The sequence below is a fragment of the Bufo bufo genome, chromosome 1 (assembly GCF_905171765.1).
Source record: "Bufo bufo chromosome 1, aBufBuf1.1, whole genome shotgun sequence".
NCBI lineage: Eukaryota > Metazoa > Chordata > Amphibia > Anura > Bufonidae > Bufo > Bufo bufo.
This window is the reverse complement of record NC_053389.1, coordinates 637205713-637227057: the sequence shown is the minus strand read 5'-3', so window position 1 is coordinate 637227057 and position 21345 is coordinate 637205713. Positions and strand designations below refer to the sequence as shown.

Here is a 21345-nt window from a genome sequence, read left to right as displayed (position 1 = left end):
ACCTCTGAGATGCTGTGGTCAAATGTGATCACAGCATCTGAGTGGTGCAGAGGCAGGAGCCGGGAACCTCTGGTGGCAGTTTATCTCCCGTGAGAACAAAGGATTGAGCATGTTGCACTCCTGCACCCCTAACACCGTTCCCCGGCTGAGACAGAGGAAGCTGTAGTATGCCTGTGATGGCTCAGAGGTTCAAGCAGGCTCTGATACCCACCAATATAGGCCTGCAGGTGGTAGCATTGTACTGGTATATGGTGAATGGTGTTTATGGTGAATAAATACCCATCACAGAATAGAATTGGCAATCTGATGATTGCTAGTTATAGTCACCCAGGGTGAATAAAAAAAAAGTAGTAAAAGAAAAAGTAAAAACAAATATATATATATAAAAAATATATAGAAGTTAAAATCATCCCCCTTATACCAAAAAATAAAAAAACTATTTAAAAAACAGCATTATAGGCATTGCCACGTCCAAAACCACCGGTACTATTAAAATATAACAATATTTATCCCTCACGGCGAATGGTGTAATGTAAAGAAAATTCAAAATGGCCAATTCACCATATTTTGTCACTTTGCCCCCCCCCCTAAAAAACATTTAATAAAAAGCAAACAAAATGCACACATGCTTCAAAATAATATCACTGAAAAGTACAGATCACCCCACAAAAAAATTAGCCCTCACACAGCTCTGTACACATAACTACAAAAAAAGTTATAGGGGTCAGAATATGGCGATGAAAAATAAATACATTTTTTCCAAGGTTTTTAATTTTTTTCAGTATTAAAATGTGGTATCTTTGTAATCGTACTGACCTGAAGATTGAAGGTAACAGATCAATTTTACCACATAGGCAATGCTGTAAAAAAAACAAAAACATACCAACTGTGGTGGAATTTGCGTTTTTTTCCCCCTATTCCAACGCATTTGGAATTTTTTCCAGCTCCCCACTACATCATATGCAATTGCTGCCATTAGAAAGTACTTGCAAAAAACATGCCCTCATACGGCTTTGTGAACAGAAAAATAAAAAAGTTATAGCTCTGGGAAGGCAGGGAGTTAAAAAAAAAAAAAAAATGCAAAAACTGAAAATCGCAGGGTCCTCTAAGGGTTAAAGTTTTGCAAATGCGGGACGGAAGCACGGAACGGAACTACGAAGTGCTTCCGTGGGGTTCCAATCAGTGCCTCTGTTCCACAAAAAAATAGAACATGTTCTATCTTTTTGCGTAACGGACGGAACACGTACCCATCCACAATGCACGGAACGGAACCCATACGTTCGTGTGCAAGAGGCCTAACACTGCACTTAAAGGGCTTTTCACACGGCTCAATTCAATATTAATGGGCAAGAATGATCGCTATTACGATCATTTGACCCTGTATTAATTCAGTTTACACAAACACTGCTGACAACATTTTAGATGACCCATGAAAGAGGTGATCACCCAACAAACGGGTGTTTTGCTCATCGTTGGGCGATCAGTGGCATCTTTATACAACCAATTACTGTTCATTCCCAATAATTAGCCCAATCCTTAGCTCCTGCAAAAGGGCACAAATCCTGTCCGCGATGATAATGAAATAACTACTGTCAGTGCCAGTCTATTACGAGGTTCAGTGGTATGAAAACTTTTTTATGTCAGTATGTTTTTAATGCATGAAAAACTAAAACATTGGCAAAGACTCTTAAAAAATATTAACATAAAAACCCAATTTAAATAACGAGTCATTTTCTGAGGATACATTTCCTCCATAGACATAAAGTTAAATTATACAATTCTGGTATCTGCTACATTAGCAGAGGGAGCTTAGGAACTTACCACATACACCAACATTGAGTTCAAGGTATAAAACACACTAAAGTTCCTGCTATCACCAAACAATACGTGCAATAAGCTTCACATGACAGATGTGCTCAAACAAGTCTTAATATAGCCATGAACGCAGCAGATAGATGCTTTTGTGCAGGTGTGAACACACTGTAAGGTAACCCAACTTATCATCTCAACCAGCACACTCATCAAGAGTTCGCAATGCATATGGGGCGGCAGCACCTGCACTTACAGTGAAATATACCTCCTATGGATTCTAAAAGCATAAAAAATAAAATCAGATCAGATTTACTAACTTCGAAGAACTATGCTTTTAGGGGGAACAAACATTTTATTACAAGCATTTAAGTGGACATAATTTATGAAGCAGAGAGTTGAAAAGCTATTTAAAGGCCTTGACGAGCCCAATATTTTGGCTTCTTAAACCTTAGGGCCTGTAATACTCAATAGTTCAGCCTGTAATGACAAAATAGATCAGGATATTGAAACCCAGATGTCATGTATTTTAATATGTCTTACACTAAAATATCCCACTGCTAGCTAGACAGTCATAGCGGAGATTAAGTTACAGCCCTGCAATCTCGGGAAAACTACTTTGGCACTAAATATTGAATCCATATGTAGGGCTGATATGACTAGGCACATCTAATATTTTCTCCAGTTCTTCAACCTTAAAGGGGTATTCCCATACTGGATATTTATGGCATATTCACAGGATATGCCATAAATGTCACACCTCTGCATCATACACCTTTGTGGAGAATGGTGGTCCGCAACCAGTCTGGTGAGCTGGCCTGCATCTACTTTCAAACTTGGTAGAGGTGGGCAAGACTATGCTGGATGTGAGCTCTGTAGTTCATCGGGTAATAGGCGAAACGCTTGTTCATCGGGTAGTAGGGTTGTTAGTGCAGTCACCTAAATCCTCGTTTGCCGGCAGCAGGTTGTGGTGTCTAAACAGAACTCTGCTGCCAGCACACAGTGATCTATATAGGGATGAGCAATGGCATTAGCTATAGCTCTTCCCCATACTGTGGAGGAGATCGCTCCAAGTAAATGCAGCTTTTTTCTCCACTTACGAGCAGGAAATTGTCAGAAAGGTATTCTTCTTGGTAGTTAGAGCGAATAGATGATAGCAGCATGTCAATCAGCACTCTCGACTTGCAGCAATGACATTAGTATGGAGATAAACGATCATTAATGCGATCATTCCTTCCCATACAGTTTTCTTTTGTCAGCAGCACCGTTCTTGTTTACACAGGGCAATGTGCCATTGACAATGGTTTCAAAAGATGTGATCACAGTTTGTCAGGTGATCAGCAGCATGTCTAGACAGGGCAATGATCAGGAACAAGTTTTGGAATGGAGTTCATGGGGAGACATAAAGTATAGTGAGGACGGACAGGACAGACTGTAGTAATGCCTTGCTCTGGTAAAGGAAACTGCATACAAGTGCTGCTGCTCCCCATCCTTCCCTGTGTATTTCATGTCTCCTCATGAACTCCATTCCCACAGAGATTCAGCTGAAGATCTTATCAGCTGTATTCAGAAAGTATTTTGTCCTCCTGTGTGATTACGACAGGTTTTGTGTGTAATAATAGGATGGCGGCCATTTTATTTCTCCTAATGATTGCTCCCCAGACAAAATGAGCCATTATAACTAAATTAAATCAGGTATAAAAAATAACCCCACAAATAACACAAAAAGAGAAAAAGAAAAGAACAGCAATGCATAAGTAGGATTAGCATTAGATACACTGTGGACCGGGTGTTCCTGAATTCTCCAAGATTTCTGGAGGAGACAAACCACTTTCTAGACATGTGGTGCTCCTGCATGGGGGTAACCCTAATACACTGCGCTTCTCGATGATAGAAACAATTAAACATTTATCAGTGGAGGCGACATTGATAGTATCTTAAAACAAAAAGAATCCAAATGGATCTATGTTGAACACCATTTCACCTTCAGGACTTAATGAGAACATTGATTTCTCATGCTTTTTATAGCCGGCCATTACAATACTTTATTAATGAGACAGTGGACATCTGATCATGGTTCTACATGTTGGTAGGGGGTTACTGTGGTCACCCCCAACACCTGATTTTCCACTCTCTCTAACCCTTTTTTCCCCACATCTACCTGGTATAGTAACAAGATGCAAAACATCGATGTATCTAGTCAGACATGAGCTTAGTATCTAATACCCCTCCCCTCCATTTACCATCTGCCCTTACCTTCTTCCTTTTATCTATCATAAATATGTCATCACCTGTATAGGTTCTTAATATAGGGGACACAATATATTAAAGTGTCATTATACCTAACCATACCAGTGCTCCCAATATCTACCCTCCTTTGATGTCGTCTGATATGTTTTGGTTCGTTGTGACCTAACATAGATCCGATCATGTGATCAGGGCCGGCGAAGGCACGCTAGGCCATGACGCGGTGGGATCATGTGATCGAAGGGGCGAGGCATCGTCATGTGACGAGTGATGTATCAATGTGACGCGTATTACGTCACTAGGCCACGCCTCTCCCGGCTTATCTCACATGCGCGATGTCTGGCGCTACACGGCTCGGCAAAAGGGCCCTCCCCTTCCTAGATTAGGCGGGGTATTTAAATTGTAGAATGAACCGTCACCTGCGACCTCATTTTCAATCCAGTGAGGCACTGGCGCAGGTGGGTTCAAAGCAGCAGGGGCTACTTTGACTATCAGACACTAAGGTTGGTAGTAATATTATTGTGACTGTGATCTCTTCCCTTACAGACTATCGGCGATGCGGCCGGACTATTGTAGTAACCATACTTATCAGTTACTCCATGAGATCACCTTGATCATCTATTCTGGGGCACGCAAGTACCATTGACATATCCATTTGGTGCAGTATCTTCTATGCACCACATTTCCCTGAAGCCTATGGGAATCTCTTTCACCAATACTGTTGTTGAGGGGCTGATTATGGTCCATGGACTAGTTAGAATGGTTTAGCGCAATAATTGTCTGCTGGAAATGACAAATCCATCACTGTCATTAGTGATTGTCTGCTGTTGATGACAAATATATCATTGTCATTTAGTGGGACAATTGATTTTTATCTATGTTTGATGCCTACTGGGACACTGTATTAGGTGTCCCCTGATGAGCCCAGGTTATTGCTGTGGGTGAAACGCGTTGGAATTTAGGGGCCTAAAGCATGGTGTTGCCAACTGCAACAAGCTTAGGCACCTATATCATTGTATCATAAACTGGCGAACAGTGTACTTGGCATCTAGTTGTCGATAGTTATACTTTCTATCGCATAAATGATATTATGTACTCAGCAGTTATTTGATATCTGTAAAGATAACCGTGTGTACTGAGCATCATTATTTTTTGTATCCAGAAGAACAACATCGTGTACTCAGCATTTAATTAATATCCACTATAACAACTACGTGTACTGAGCATTTATTTTTTTGTACCTAGAATAGGCCACAATACATCAATATTGGGCATCCTATATGGCTCTGCCTGTGTCACCTATCCTTAGGGCCATTCTAGGGCATATAGGAAGTTCCTGAATACGGGATCGCCCCTATCGGGGCGGCCATTCCGTTCTTTAGGCAGGGACCATCAAGAAAAGGGTCAGCATTAGGGACAGGTCCCAAATCGAATGCTATAACCCTGCCCAGAGAACGGTCCCCTCCAGCATCTTGGAGAATTCAGGAACACCCGGTCCACAGTGTATCTAATGCTAATCCTACTTATGCATTGCTGTTCTTTTCTTTTTCTCTTTTTGTGTTATTTGTGGGGTTATTTTTTATACCTGATTTAATAAAGGCTAAGTTTTATAATAGGTGGTACTCTGTGATTAAATGATACATACATACCGCCCGTAAATACTTTCCCTCTGATGGGTTATTGTCTTAGCTGTGAATTCTCCATTCTAACTAAAGAAAGGTATTTGGTAATATACTTATAATAAAGTAATATTTAAAGGGGTTGTCCGGGTTCAGAGCTGAACCCGGACATACCCTTATTTTCACCCTGGCAGCCCCCCTGAAGCTAGCATCGGAGCATCTGATTCTCCGATGCGCTCCCTTGCCCTGCGCTAAATCGTGCAGGGCACGGGTTCTTTTGTTTTCAATAACACACTGCGGCGCGGAAACTTCCGCCCGGCAGTGTGTTCGGTGACGTCACCGACTCTGATGGGCGGGCTTTAGCGCTGCCCTAGCCGTTTTACTGGCTAGGGCAGCGCTAAATCCTGCCCATCAGTGCCGGTGACATCACCAGGGTTCCTGGCAGCCCCATGGAGAGCCCCGGTACGTCACCGGATCTCCAAAAAATAGGACTGCTCCGATGCTCAAGTCAGGGGGGCTGCTTGGGTGAAAATGGAGGGATGTCCGGGTTCAGCTCTGAACCTGGACAACCCCTTTAAGTATTTTCATGGTCTTAGTTCCTGTAGTTCCCAGTCCGCCCCTGGGCTATTTCCTTTTTTTTGATCCACAGAGCGCATTTTTGGTTGTAAATACATCTGCTGCATTTCATCTTCTGAATTCCTTGCTTCGTACCATTAGGCTTTTTAATGGTTCTTTCACTACTTCATTATGCATGTGAATAGAAATGACACTTCAGTAACATACTATCAGTTTCTAAGCCTGATGCGTTGTTTAGATTACAGCATCCTCCATATTGGTGAGTGGAACCATAGGCTGAGTCCACATAAACTGATAAGGCTGAAAAAAAATACAGAGGTCTATGCAGTCCAATCTATAATCTTACTGTGATTCTAAGGAAGGTAAAAGCCCACTGACTATACCAATTGCTTCAAAATAGAGAGAATATTCCTCCTCAGCTCCAATTATGATAATCAGAGTGAATCCCAGGACCAGTGTCCCTCCTCCAGAAATCTACTACCTTGCAACGCTTGCAATGTTAGTTTCTTAAAACTTGTATAGTGAATCAACCATCAGAACATCATGAGGCAGAACATTTCCTAGGCTCACTGCTCTTCCAGTAAAGGACCCCCATCTATGACCATGGTGAAACCTTCTTTCCTATGGATGTAGAGGATTGCCCCTTGTCATGGTTACAGATTTGGGTATAACACACAGACCTATGTACTGTAGATTCATTATCTGAACATTTCAATTAGATGTTCCTATGCTGTTGTTTCAAACTGAATAACCCTAAGTTTGACAATCTTTCTTGGCACTGTGCCCTCAGTTACCTAATTACCTTGGTTGCCCTCCACTGCACCCGCTCAAGGTCAACTTTGTTCTGCATACACACAGGTCCCAAAACTGTACAGAATATTCCATTGGTGGTCTGACTAGTGGTTTGAATAGAGGCTAACCTTTGCTCTTGTCAGAAGCATCTATGTCTCTTTTGTTCCATCCCATGCATTTGATTACCTTGGCTGCAGCTGCCTGGCATTGGTCACTAAGGTTAAGTTTACTGTCCACCAATTTCTCCAACGTCATTTGCCATTTCGCTGTTCAAGCTTTCACAAATCCCAGTATATTATCCTCCTCTGTATTGAAAACTTTGCAAAGCTTAGTATCAGCTGCAAATATTGAAATTCCACTCTGCAAGCTTTCCATAAGATCATTAACAAACATATTAAAAAGTCGAGGGTCAACGCTCACCCCTGTAGTACACCAATGTTAACTGTGACCCAGCATGAGGCTGCACCATTTAAAACTACCTTCTGTTTCCTATCACTGAGCCAGATGTTAACTACAGTACATAGATTTTACACTCATCTCTTTTTTACCCCTTTTTGAATATTGCAACCACAATTGCTACGTGTCAGTCCGGTAGAGCAGATCCGGTCATCACAGAATGCTGTTGAATTTCTGGGCATTTCCCCAACAAAACCGCTTGCGTTTTCTTTTTGGTGCAGATTTGATGCGGTTTTGCGGGAGATCTCACCCTTGCATTGAAAAAGGTTAAATCCACACAAAAGAACAGCACAAAGAATGGACATGCTGCAGATTTCAAAATCTGTACAGAGGTAGGAGATTTCTGTGACTAAAAAATTGTAGCAGCATATTTTGTGTTAATAATTTGGGCAACATATCTCTACTCTTGTTTTAAGGGGTTTTGCAATACTATAAACAGCCCCCCCAATGTCCCAGGCCCCTCATAGTAAATATACTTACCACGCTCCCTGCGCCGCTCCTGGTTCCCGTACCTCCGCTGCTGCTTCTCCCCGTGCGCGGAAGAAAACACCTGGTGTCGGGGAGGGGGGGGGGGGGGGGGGTCAGGGTGCGCAGCCAATGGCAGGCGGGGACAGAGACGAGCCTCCCTAGCATCGCGGGTGAGGTGACGCTTAGGAGGCTCGTCCCCGTCTCCCATTGGCTGCTCCCCCCCTCCCCGACACTGGATGTTTTCAACGGCTGACGAGGAGAAGCAGCAGCGGAGCGGGGTAAGTATATTCCCTGTGAGGGGCCTGGCATATGGGCGCAGTTCATAGTACTGGATAACCCCTTTAACCACCAGCCCTAAAAAGGCAGGTATCTATCTCCATTAAAGTGAAGAAACATGTTTATGATTATATATTTTAAAAATGAAAGTATTTTATGATATTTAACACTTTAAGGACCTTGCCACTTTTCACCTTAAGGACCAGGCCGTTTTTTTAAAACCTGACATGTGTCACTTTATGTGGTGATAACTTCAGAACGCTTTTACTTATCCAGGCCATTCTGAGAATGTTTTCTCGCGACACATTGTACTTCATGATAGTGAAAAATTTTAGTCCATATAATTCACCTTTATTTATTAAAAAAATCCAAAATTTACCAAAAATTTGGAAAAATTAGCAATTTTCAAAATTTTAATTTCTCTGCTTTTAAGGCAGATAGTGATACATCACATAGAGAGTTATTACCTTACATTCTCCATAAGTCCACTTTCATGTTTGCATCATTTTGTAAATGTAATTTAATTTTTATAAGGCTTAGAAAAAAAAAAAAATTAAGAAAATTTCCAAAACCCACTTTAACCACCTCAGCCCCCAGTGCTTAAACACCCTGAAAGACCAGGCCAGTTTTTACACTTCTGACCTACACTACTTTCACCGTTTATTGCTCGGTCATGCAACTTACCACCCAAATGAATTTTACCTCCTTTTCTTCTCACTAATAGAGTTTTCATTTGGTGGTATTTCATTGCTGCTGACATTTTTACTTTTTTTGTTATTAATCGAAATTTAACGATTTTTTTTGCAAAAAAATGACATTTTTCACTTTCAGTTGTAAAATTTTGCAAAAAAAAACGACATCCATATATAAATTTAGCTCTAAATTTATTGTTCTACATGTCTTTGATAAAAAAAAAATGTTTGGGTAAAAAAAAAATGCTTTGGGTAAAAGTTATAGCGTTTACAAACTATGGTACAAAAATGTGAATTTCCGCTTTTTGAAGCAGCTCTGACTTTCTGAGCACCTGTCATGTTTCCTGAGGTTCTACAATGCCCAGACAGTACAAACACCCCACAAATGACCCCATTTCGGAAAGTACACACCCTAAGGTATTCGCTGATGGGCATAGTGAGTTCATAGAACTTTTTATTTTTTGTCACAAGTTAGCGGAAAATGATGATTTTTTTTTTTGATTTTTTTTTTCTTACAAAGTCTCATATTCCACTAACTTGTGACAAAAAATAAAAACTTCCATGAACTCACTATGCCCATCACGAAATACCTTGGGGTCTCTTCTTTCCAAAATGGGGTCACTTGTGGGGTAGTTATACTGCCCTGGCATTCTAGGGGCCCAAATGTGTGGTAAGGAGTTTGAAATCAAATTCTGTAAAAAATGACGAGTGAAATCCGAAAGGTGCTCTTTGGAATATGGGCCCCTTTGCCCACCTAGGCTGCAAAAAAGTGTCACACATCTGGTATCTCCGTATTCAGTAGAAGTTGGGGAATGTGTTTTGGGGTGTCATTTTACATATACCCATGCTGGGTGAGATAAATATCTTGGTCAAATGCCAACTTTGTATAAAAAAATGGGAAAAGTTGTCTTTTGCCAAGATATTTCTCTCACCCAGCATGGGTATATGTAAAAAGACACCCCAAAACACATTCCCCAACTTCTCCCGAGTACGGAGATACCAGATGTGTGACACTTTTTTGCAGCCTAGGTGGGCAAAGGGGCCCATATTCCAAAGAGCACCTTTCGGATTTCACTCGTCATTTTTTACAGAATTTGATTTCAAACTCCTTACCACACATTTGGGCCCCTGGAATGCCAGGGCAGTATAACTACCCCACAAGTGACCCCATTTTGGAAAGAAGAGACCCCAAGGTATTCGCTGATGGGCATAGTGAGTTCATGGAAGTTTTTATTTTTTGTCACAAGTTAGTGGAATATGAGACTTTGTATGAAAAAAAAAAAAAAAAAAAAAAATCATCATTTTCCACTAACTTGTGACAAAAAATAAAAAATTCTAGGAACTCGCCATGCCCCTCACGGAATACCTTGGGGTGTCTTCTTTCCAAAATGGGGTCACTTGTGGGGTAGTTATACTGCCCTGGCATTTTCCAGGGGCCCTAATGTGTGGTAAGTAGGTAAATGACCAGTGAAATCCGAAAGGTGCTCTTTGGAATATGGGCCCCTTTGCCCACCTAGGCTGCAAAAAAGTGTCACACATCTGGTATCTCCGTACTCGGGAGAAGTTGGGGAATGTGTTTTGGGGTGTCTTTTTACATATACCCATGCTGGGTGAGAGAAATATCTTGGCAAAAGACAACTTTTCCCATTTTTTTATACAAAGTTGGCATTTGACCAAGATATTTATCTCACCCAGCATGGGTATATGTAAAATGACACCCCAAAACACATTCCCCACCTTCTCCTGAGTACGGAGATACCAGATGTGTGACACTTTTTTGCAGCCTAGGTGGGCAAAGGGGCCCATATTCCAAAGAGCACCTTTCGGATTTCACTCGTCATTTTTTACAGAATTTGATTTCAAACTCCTTACCACACATTTGGGCCCCTAGAATGCCAGGGCAGTATAACTACCCCACAAGTGACCCCATTTTGGAAAGAAGAGACCCCAAGGTATTCGCTGATGGGCATAGTGAGTTCATGGAAGTTTTTATTTTTTGTCACAAGTTAGTGGAATATGAGACTTTGTATGAAAAAAAAAAAAAAAAAAAAAAAATCATCATTTTCCACTAACTTGTGACAAAAAATAAAAAATTCTAGGAACTCGCCATGCCCCTCACGGAATACCTTGGGGTGTCTTCTTTCCAAAATGGGGTCACTTGTGGGGTAGTTATACTGCCCTGGCATTTTCCAGGGGCCCTAATGTGTGGTAAGTAGGTAAATGACCAGTGAAATCCGAAAGGTGCTCTTTGGAATATGGGCCCCTTTGCCCACCTAGGCTGCAAAAAAGTGTCACACATCTGGTATCTCCGTACTCGGGAGAAGTTGGGGAATGTGTTTTGGGGTGTCTTTTTACATATACCCATGCTGGGTGAGAGAAATATCTTGGCAAAAGACAACTTTTCCCATTTTTTTATACAAAGTTGGCATTTGACCAAGATATTTATCTCACCCAGCATGGGTATATGTAAAATGACACCCCAAAACACATTCCCCACCTTCTCCTGAGTACGGAGATACCAGATGTGTGACACTTTTTTGCAGCCTAGGTGGGCAAAGGGGCCCATATTCCAAAGAGCACCTTTCGGATTTCACTCGTCATTTTTTACAGAATTTGATTTCAAACTCCTTACCACACATTTGGGCCCCTAGAATGCCAGGGCAGTATAACTACCCCACAAGTGACCCCATTTTGGAAAGAAGAGACCCCAAGGTATTCGCTGATGGGCATAGTGAGTTCATGGAAGTTTTTATTTTTTGTCACAAGTTAGTGGAATATGAGACTTTGTATGAAAAAAAAAAAAAAAAAAAAAATCATCATTTTCCACTAACTTGTGACAAAAAATAAAAAATTCTAGGAACTCGCCATGCCCCTCACGGAATACCTTGGGGTGTCTTCTTTCCAAAATGGGGTCACTTGTGGGGTAGTTATACTGCCCTGGCATTTTCCAGGGGCCCTAATGTGTGGTAAGTAGGTAAATGACCAGTGAAATCCGAAAGGTGCTCTTTGGAATATGGGCCCCTTTGCCCACCTAGGCTGCAAAAAAGTGTCACACATCTGGTATCTCCGTACTCGGGAGAAGTTGGGGAATGTGTTTTGGGGTGTCTTTTTACATATACCCATGCTGGGTGAGAGAAATATCTTGGCAAAAGACAACTTTTCCCATTTTTTTATACAAAGTTGGCATTTGACCAAGATATTTATCTCACCCAGCATGGGTATATGTAAAATGACACCCCAAAACACATTCCCCAACTTCTCCTGAGTACGGCGATACCAGATGTGTGACACTTTTTTGCAGCCTAGATGCGCAAAGGGGCCCAAATTCCTTTTAGGAGGGCATTTTTAGACATTTGGATACCAGACTTCTTCTCACGCTTTGGGGCCCCTAGAATGCCAGGGCAGTATAAATACCCCACATGTGACCCCATTTTGGAAAGAAGACACCCCAAGGTATTCAATGAGGGGCATGGCGAGTTCATAGAAATTTTTTTTTTTTTGGCACAAGTTAGCGGAAATTGATATTTTTTATTTTTTTCTCACAAAGTCTCCCGTTCCGCTAACTTGGGACAAAAATTTCAATCTTTCATGGACTCAATATGCCCCTCACGGAATACCTGGGGGTGTCTTCTTTCCGAAATGGGGTCACATGTGGGGTATTTATACTGCCCTGGCATTCTAGGGGCCCTAAAGCGTGAGAAGAAGTCTGGAATATAAATGTCTAAAAAATTTTACGCATTTGGATTCCGTGAGGGGTATGGTGAGTTCATGTGAGATTTTATTTTTTGTCACAAGTTAGTGGAATATGAGACTTTGTAAGAAAAAAAAATAATAATTCCGCTAACTTGGGCCAAAAAAATGTCTGAATGGAGCCTTACAGGGGGGTGATCAATGACAGGGGGGTGATCAATGACAGGGGGGTAATCAATGACAGGGGGGTGATCAATGACAGGGGGGTGATCAGGGAGTCTATATGGGGTGATCACCACAGTCATTGATCATGCCCCTGTAAGGCTTCATTCAGACGTCCGGATGCGTTTTGCGGATCCGATCCATCTATCAGTGGATCCGTAAAAATCATGCGGACGTCTGAATGGAGCTTTACAGGGGGGTAATCAATGACAGGGGGGTGATCAATGACAGGGGGGTGATCAGGGAGTCTATATGGGGTGATAACCACAGTCATTGATCATGCCCCTGTAAGGCTTCATTCAGACGTCCGGATGCGTTTTGCGGATCCGATCCATCTATCAGTGGATCCGTAAAAATCATGCGGACATCTGAATGGAGCTTTACAGGGGGGTGATCAGGGAGTCTATATGGGGTGATCACCACAGTCATTGATCATGCCCCTGTAAGGCTTCATTCAGACGTCCGGATGCGTTTTGCGGATCCGATCCATCTATCAGTGGATCCGTAAAAATCATGCGGACGTCTGAATGGAGCTTTACAGGGGGGTAATCAATGACAGGGGGGTAATCAATGACAGGGGGGTGATCAGGGAGTCTATATGGGGTGATCACCACAGTCATTGATCACGCCCCTGTAAGGCTTCATTCAGACGTCCGGATGCGTTTTGCGGATCCGATCCATCTATCAGTGGATCCGTAAAAATCATGCGGACGTCTGAATGGAGCTTTACAGGGGGGTAATCAATGACAGGGGGGTGATCAATGACAGGGGGGTGATCAGGGAGTCTATATGGGGTGATAACCACAGTCATTGATCATGCCCCTGTAAGGCTTCATTCAGACGTCCGGATGCGTTTTGCGGATCCGATCCATCTATCAGTGGATCCGTAAAAATCATGCGGACATCTGAATGGAGCTTTACAGGGGGTTGATCAATGACAGGGGGGGTAATCAATGACAGGGGGGTGATCAGGGAGTCTATATGGGGTGATCAGGGGTGATTAGGGGTGATCAGGGGCTAATAAGGGGTTAATAAGTGACGGGGGGGGGGGGTGTAGTGTAGTGTAGTGGTGCTTGGTGGGACTTTACTGAGCTACCTGTGTCCTCTGGTGGTCGATCCAAACAAATGGGACCACCAGAGGACCAGGTAGCAGGTATATTAGACGCTGTTATCAAAACAGCGTCTAATATACCTGTTAGGGGTTAAAAAAAACACATCTCCAGCCTGCCAGCGAACGATCGCCGCTGGCAGGCTGGAGATCAACTCTCTTACCTTCCGTTCCTGTGAGCGCGCGCGCCTGTGTGCGCGCGTTCACAGGAAATCTCGCGTCTCGCGAGATGACGCGTATATGCGTCCACTCGGAATGAATCAACCACCTCCAGGACGCGTCTGTGCGTACAGCGGTCCGGAGGTGGTTAAGGACCACTTCAATTCTAGAGTCACTTTGCGGGGCTTACATAGTGGAAAACACCCATAAATTACCCCACTGTAGAAACTACACCCCTCAAGTTATTCAAAACTGATTTTACAAACTTTTTAACCCTTTAGGTGTTCCATAAGAATTAAAGGAAAAGGAGGCGACATTTAAAAATTTTAGCAGATTCTCCATTTTAATAAAAAAAAATCCTGTAACACATCAAGGGTTAACAGCCAAATAAAACTCAATATTTATTACCCTGATTCTGTGGTTTACAGAAACACCCCATATGTGGTCGTAAACTGCTGTATGGGAACACGGCAGCGCGCACAACTTTTGAAAGAAAAACAATTATGATTTTATGTCTTCGTTTTCAGGGCGATTGTCTTAGTTAGGGTCTCATGTTTTGGGGGATAAGATGACGGTTCGATTGGTACTATTTTGGGGTACATAATTTTTTTGATCGTTTGGTATTACACTTTTTGTGATGTATGGTGGCAAAATATTTTATTTTTTTTTTTACAGTGTTCACCAGACGGGTTAGCTCATGTGATATTTTTATAGAGCAGGTTGTTACGGATGCGGTGATACCTAATATGTTTTTTTTTTTTTTTATTATATTTTGGTTTTAAACAATAAAAGCATTTTTGAAACAAAAAAATTATGTTTCTATGTCTCCAAGTCATATCTTTTTTATTTTTTGGCCGATTCTCTTACCTAGGGACTAATTTTTTGCGGGATGAGATGACGTTTGATTGGTATTATTTTTGGGTACATATGACTTTTTGATCGCTTGGCATTACACGGGGACCCGATGGGAATGTTCAAGCTGCCGCAAACCCCCTGTATGCCGCGGTCAGCGTGACCGCAGCATACAGGAGGTTAATCCGCCGGCATCACCGATGCTGGCAGATACAGCGGCAGCGCGTGTGGGGTAGCCGGTTAACCCTAGGACGAGAATGCTCGTCCTAAGGCATTAAGTACCGGCCAGTTAGGACGAGCATTCTCGTTCTAGGTCGGCAACCTGTTAAGATTAATTTCATTTAGTTTGAAAACATAAAGATAAATATGGATACATGATACACAGTACCTTGACAGTACATGACAGGACATTAAAGAGGTTGTCAAGTTTACAATATTGATGCCCTATCCTCAGTCCAATACCTGGTCCGACACCCAGCACTCCCGCTGTTTGAGGAGGCTGCAGTGCCCTGGTGTGCCGCTGCCTCCTCACAAGATTACCAAGCACAGCGCCGTCCACTAGATTGCGGCTGTGTTTGGTATTGCAGCTAAGCACCATTCACTTATGGGCTGAGTGCTGTCTAGGACATGTGACCGATAAATGTGATGTTACTGGCCTAGGAAGTGCTGCAGTCTCTTCACATAGTTGATTGGCGGGTTTCCGAGAGTCAGGCCACCACTGATCACATATTGATGAGCAATCCTGATAGGCCATCAATATAAAAATCTCACACAACCGTTTAATGGTATTTTATTTTCTGATGATTATTTAGTGTTCACATACTTTGCACCGTTGCACACAATACATTCACTGAGATTTACATTTTACATTACCTCTTGTCTTCATTGAATTCATAAGGAGTAGATCCATTCAAATGGCATGGTTTATGAGAAGGGCTTGCAGAACCTCCACCTTCCTGGTCTGAATTTGTGCCAGGTAAGACTCGGTTTTGCTGAATATCCCACTGTCGTGCAGCATTGTGAATTGCAATTCTTTTTTTCTCCTGAAACAACAATAATAATTAAAACTGTATTCTCCAATTTAACCACTTAATGACTGCCTCTTTTGACCCTCAAGGGGTTCTTCGGGAATTAAGTATTAATGACCTAGTAGTTCCAGTTGACTGGTGGGGCGTCAGGAGAAGGAACCCCCTGATATGTCATTGATGACCTATCCTAAGGGCTCGTGCACATGAGTGTAATGGCTCATTGCCCGTGCTGTGGACTGCAAACAGCGGTCCACGATGCATGGCCACTGGCTGTGTGCACTCTGTTTGCGGATGCAGACCCATTGACTTGAATGGGTCAGTGATCCACAACATACGGCCAAAGACAAAGCATGTTCTATCTTTTTGCGTGGGCTTCCGATCCGTGCCTCTGCTCCGCAAAAGATAGGTGAAGTCCTATCTTAGGTCGTATCTTCCAGATTGTGGACCAATTCAAGTCTATGGGTCTGCATCCTTACCACAGAGTGCACGTGGGCAGTGCTAATACATTTTTCAGCCATTTCTTTAAGCTCTTTAAGAGCTTGTTTTTTGCAAGACAAGTTTTTTTTTTTGGTGTAGGTATTTTTTTGGGGGGGAGGGGGATGAGAAAAACAGAAATTCCACAATTTTCATTTCTATTTCATTTTTATGGTGTTCACTGGTCAGTACAATTACGACAATACCAAATATAGGGGGTCATTTATTAAGACCGGCATTTTAGTTTCTTATGTTTTACTACTTCTGCACAATAAACACACTATTAAAAAATAAATAAATAAATGTTTTTGTGTAGCCATATTCTGAGACTTATGACTTTTTTAATTTTCCATCTATGTGAGAGCTTATTTTTTGTGGGATGAGTTGACATTTCACTGGTATCAATTTGGGGCAGATGTGACTATTTGATTGATTTCATTTTTACTGTGTACACCATGAGGGTGAAATAACCTGATAATTTTATAGTTCAGGTTGTTATGGACAACTTTGTCTTAATATTTTCATTTTTTTCAGTCCTACTATCGGACTTGAACACTAAGAGACTAGATCACATTTTATAATATACTGAAATACTTCTGTATTGCAGTGTATTATTCCTGTCATCATTATACTGACAGACAGCCTATTAGGTCCTTGTGATCCCGTTGCCGTGGGCTAATGGCTCCTACCAAACAGTCTACCACATATCAAATATAAATAATCTTTATTGTTAGACACCATAACACATTATATATATACACATACACACACATTAAAACATGGGATAAATAAATAAAGTCCCCAATACATGCATAAAAGTAATAGTAACACCGGAAGGAGGAAAGTCCCACCCCAACTTATGTTTCGCCTTAGCTTCTTCTAGGAGTCCTATATGGTATGTAATCAATAGACCCTCATTTTTTATATTGGTGTTGTGGGGCTGATGGCATGACAGCTTTCTCCCTCTGTCTAGCCACTTAGATGCCGTGGTGGTTATTGACCTTGGAATCTAAAGGGTTAAACTACTATGATCAGAGTTATATTTGATCCCTCCAGTCGCAGCAGGAACAGATCTCTGTATTACAGCACCCTCAAGATCCACGACCTTAATTTTCATCATAGGTTTTAATTACATGCAATTACAGTTGTATCTCAAGTTACAATAGGTTCAGTTAATTGGATCCAGGACGACCATTGTATGTTGAAACCATTGTAACCTGAGTAATCGGTTCCAAAGCCCCAAAATGTCATCCAAGATAAGAGAAAATGAAGATTTAAGAAAAATAAGCAGATAACTAAGACAGATAAAACAAGTCCTTACATATAGCAGTCAGGAATAGCTGCTAACTAGTAACTAATCCAGCTACTTTACCAGAGACGTGGCCTTGTCTGGTTGGATCTGAGTCGGAGGCATTGTACGTTCAGTCTAGTTTCAATGTTGAAAATATTGTGGCCTGAAGCCATTGTATCTAGAGGGATCACTGTACAAAAGTATTCAAATCCAGGTGCTGGTTTGAAAACTGTAGAATAATTTTCATGGGACAACCCCTTTAACCTTAAATTTTTGGGAGAAATATAAGGGGAATTGGACAGCATTCTAAAAAAAGATGCTTCAGAATTGCTATATTATGTGGCATATAAGTATTTACTAAGCAGGTATGTCAGGAGAACTGACAGGTCATGCCATTTACTCATCACTTGTCATCATATAGGTTATAGAGAAGGAAGACGCCTGATGGACACATACATACTACATACACAATCAAGTTCTGAAGCGGTTCTCTGACTGTGACTGACAACCTTCAGGATGACTGGGTGACATACTATAAGCAGCAGTCCTATAAGGGCTAATATGACTAGGGCCTCATGCACATTAACAAATGCAGGTCTGCAAAAAATTTGTAAAAATCTTTGACACATAAAGGGATTTTTTCTGCACTCAATCTGTAGAATTAGAACCTGCAGTGAGACTCTGAGGTTGGGCACCCAGGTCCATGAAAAAAAGCAGATGGCGCCACTGACTTGTATGGGTCAGTGTGCCATCCGTTTAAAAACCGGATGAATAGATTTGTATACATGAGCCCTAAAAATCCAGCCCAACATTTCCCATACCACAAACTGAAGCCTGTAAGTGAATGATACTGGAGCAGAGTCAAGTTTTCATTTTGGGTTGGAGGTATGCTGCAGAAGAATTTAGAGCATAAATAGTTTTTTTGGGTCATTTTCTTTATTTAGTATTCAGTGCCAGGAATTCATTTATCAGTTTGGCATTAAGTATGCAGGGTTCACAATCACAATGCAAGGGCATGTTTGTCAGTGCTGGCTTGGAACAACACAGGCTCATTAGAAAATACCAGAATCCAAACACAACAGGGATTGGAAATTAGAAAAAAAAAAAAGTAGAGGACTTATTTGTGTGCACATTCGAAACACGTTTAACTGAGTTGTTTAACTGACAGTCCCTAGGATTTCCGAGCCAGTGGCAATGACACGGGGAAACCAGGTGAACCCAATGGGATGGCTCCACCCACGTGCACCGAAAACCTTTTTTGCATAAAATAAAAAAGAAAAAAATTCTTAGGATTAGTGCTAAGGCACACAGCTGAAGCCGTCTTTGCGGTCCGCAAATTGCGGATCCGCAAAACACAGGTACAGACCGCGTGTGTTCCGTATTTTGCAGAATGAAGAAATGTCCTAGCTTTGTCCATAAAACTGCCACGGAACGGACATACGAATGCGCGTGCTTTCCGCATCTTTTGTGGCCCCATTGAAGTGAATGGGTCCGCATCCAACCCACAAAAAATGTGGATCAGATGTGGACCAAAAATACGTTCTTGTGCATGAGCCCTTAGGGTACTTTCACACTAGCCTTATTCTTTTCCGGCATAGAGTTCCGTCCTAGAGGCTCTATACCGGAAAAGAACTGATCAGTTATATTCCCATGCATTCTGAATGGGGAGTAATCCGTTCAGGATGCATCAGGATGTCTTCAGTTCAGTTATTTTGACTGATCAGGCAAAAGATAAAACCGTAGCATGCTACGGTTTTATCTCCGGCCAAAGAAACGGAAGACTTGCCTGAATGCCGCATTTTTCCCCATAGGAATGTATTAGTGCCGGATCCGGCATTAAAAATACCGGAATGCCGGATCCGTCCTTCCGGTCTGCGCATGCGCAAACCGGTAATAATGTGAAAGAAGATACAAGACGGATCCCTCTGTCCGCATGACAAGCGGAGAGACGGATCCGTTCTTGCAATGCATTTGTGAGACGGATCCGCATCCGGATCCGTCTCACAAATGCTTTCAGTCACATCCAGATCAGCGTATCCGGCGGGCAGTTCCGACGACTGAACTGCTTGGCGGATCACACTGCCGCAAGTGTGAAAGTAGCCTAAGAGGATCCGATTTTGACAAGCAAGGTATGGTTATGTTTCGGGGAACACATGGCGGTATGCTCACTTTGAAATTGATTTTGAAGGTGTCAGACTCCCTTTAATATTGGCTCGGACAGAAGCAAAGGATAACCATGAAAGAAACCTCAAAGAAGCGGCATTTTCTTTTTACCGCTTTCGCTTCTTTTCCTTTTATATTATAACCAAGTCCTCCTCCTCCGCACAATAATGAGGAGCGAGTGGAAAGTAAAATGAAAAGCATGCAATGTCTCAAGGTGTCTGGGAGTTATTTATATCCGTATTAACAGGGTATTAAAATGCGGTGTCTTTGCTGGTGTCTCGCTGGCAAATGACAGGAGTTTGGAACGTAACAGATTTCAAATTAGAAACGTCGTACAGTAGGGGAGGCTGAGGTCTGCCAACTGGCTCTGGTTGAGCACACCTTACTGGATAGAAAATAGCAATTAAATAAATTAAATGTAGTCAGTAGTACATGAAATGTTTCATTTGAAAGAGTAGAAGAGTCCGAAGTAAGAATATGAAGTCCACACAATGTGCTATTCACAGCTCCTGGAGGATTATGTGATCAAGATATACGGGAACGACTTGAATTGCTTGAACGTTCTAAGACAATGAACCGAAGCATCAGGTCTCCAAAGGCCGCTCTTTTTTCATTATCTTAGTGGGAAAAGCTAACCTAATTTGGGCCAAAATTAGAGTCTATTATCTTACCTACAGTATACAGTAACATATCATTTGCAATTAAAGTAGGATGCTATATGTTAGCTTATATGTTGTGCTATTCCTTTATTATTCCTGCTAGTTAGGAATGAATTACTAGCAGTTTGCAATGAAGGTCCAGATGGATATTACCAGTTGGGGTTGTGTTCCTGCACAGCGTGACACTATCCAATCAGTGCTGTCAGTGTCAGACTGTGCAGGGACACACCCCCACCTGGTGACACCCATCTGGCACTGCAAACCATTAGAAATCCATTCCATAAAGGACTGACCCAACATAAAATCATAAGAATAGATGCTCCAGATTTGTTATTACATGGGGAATGTAGGTAGTTACTAAAACAGACATATCAGGAGTGACGAGTGACAGTTTAACCCCTTCCCCCTGCATGCATTTTGGGTGTTAGTGAACATGCAATTTTTTTTTCCATTTTTTGATCGTTGCCTATAACGGTTTTATTTTTCAGTTAATGTAGCCATTCATATATTGAAATTCGTTCACACTTCGTTTGGTGGTAAAAGGTGGTAACGGAATCCATAACGCAATTCTATGACGGAATGCCTTTAGAGGCATTCCGTTATGCATTCCGTCATAGAATTGCATTATGGTCCGTGGTAACGGAATCCATAAAGCAATTCACCTTTTACCACCAAACTAAGTGTGAACGAATTTCAAAATATGATTTTTTTTTTTTTTACGGCATTCACCATACAGGATTAGTTACATGATAATTGCATGGTGC

The 21345-nt window shown here is 41.9% G+C and overlaps 1 protein-coding gene across 2 annotated transcripts in view; it reads right to left on the bottom strand.

The window, feature by feature from the left end:
• The window catches only part of LRRC49 (leucine rich repeat containing 49), a 171606-nt gene that overhangs the window by 33512 nt on the left and 116749 nt on the right, over positions 1-21345 (bottom strand). For both annotated transcript variants that reach the window (XM_040415768.1, XM_040415769.1), the window contains one exon: positions 15840-16009. In XM_040415768.1, coding sequence (XP_040271702.1) covers positions 15840-16009 — 170 coding nt within the window. The remainder of the gene's footprint in view (positions 1-15839; positions 16010-21345) is intronic.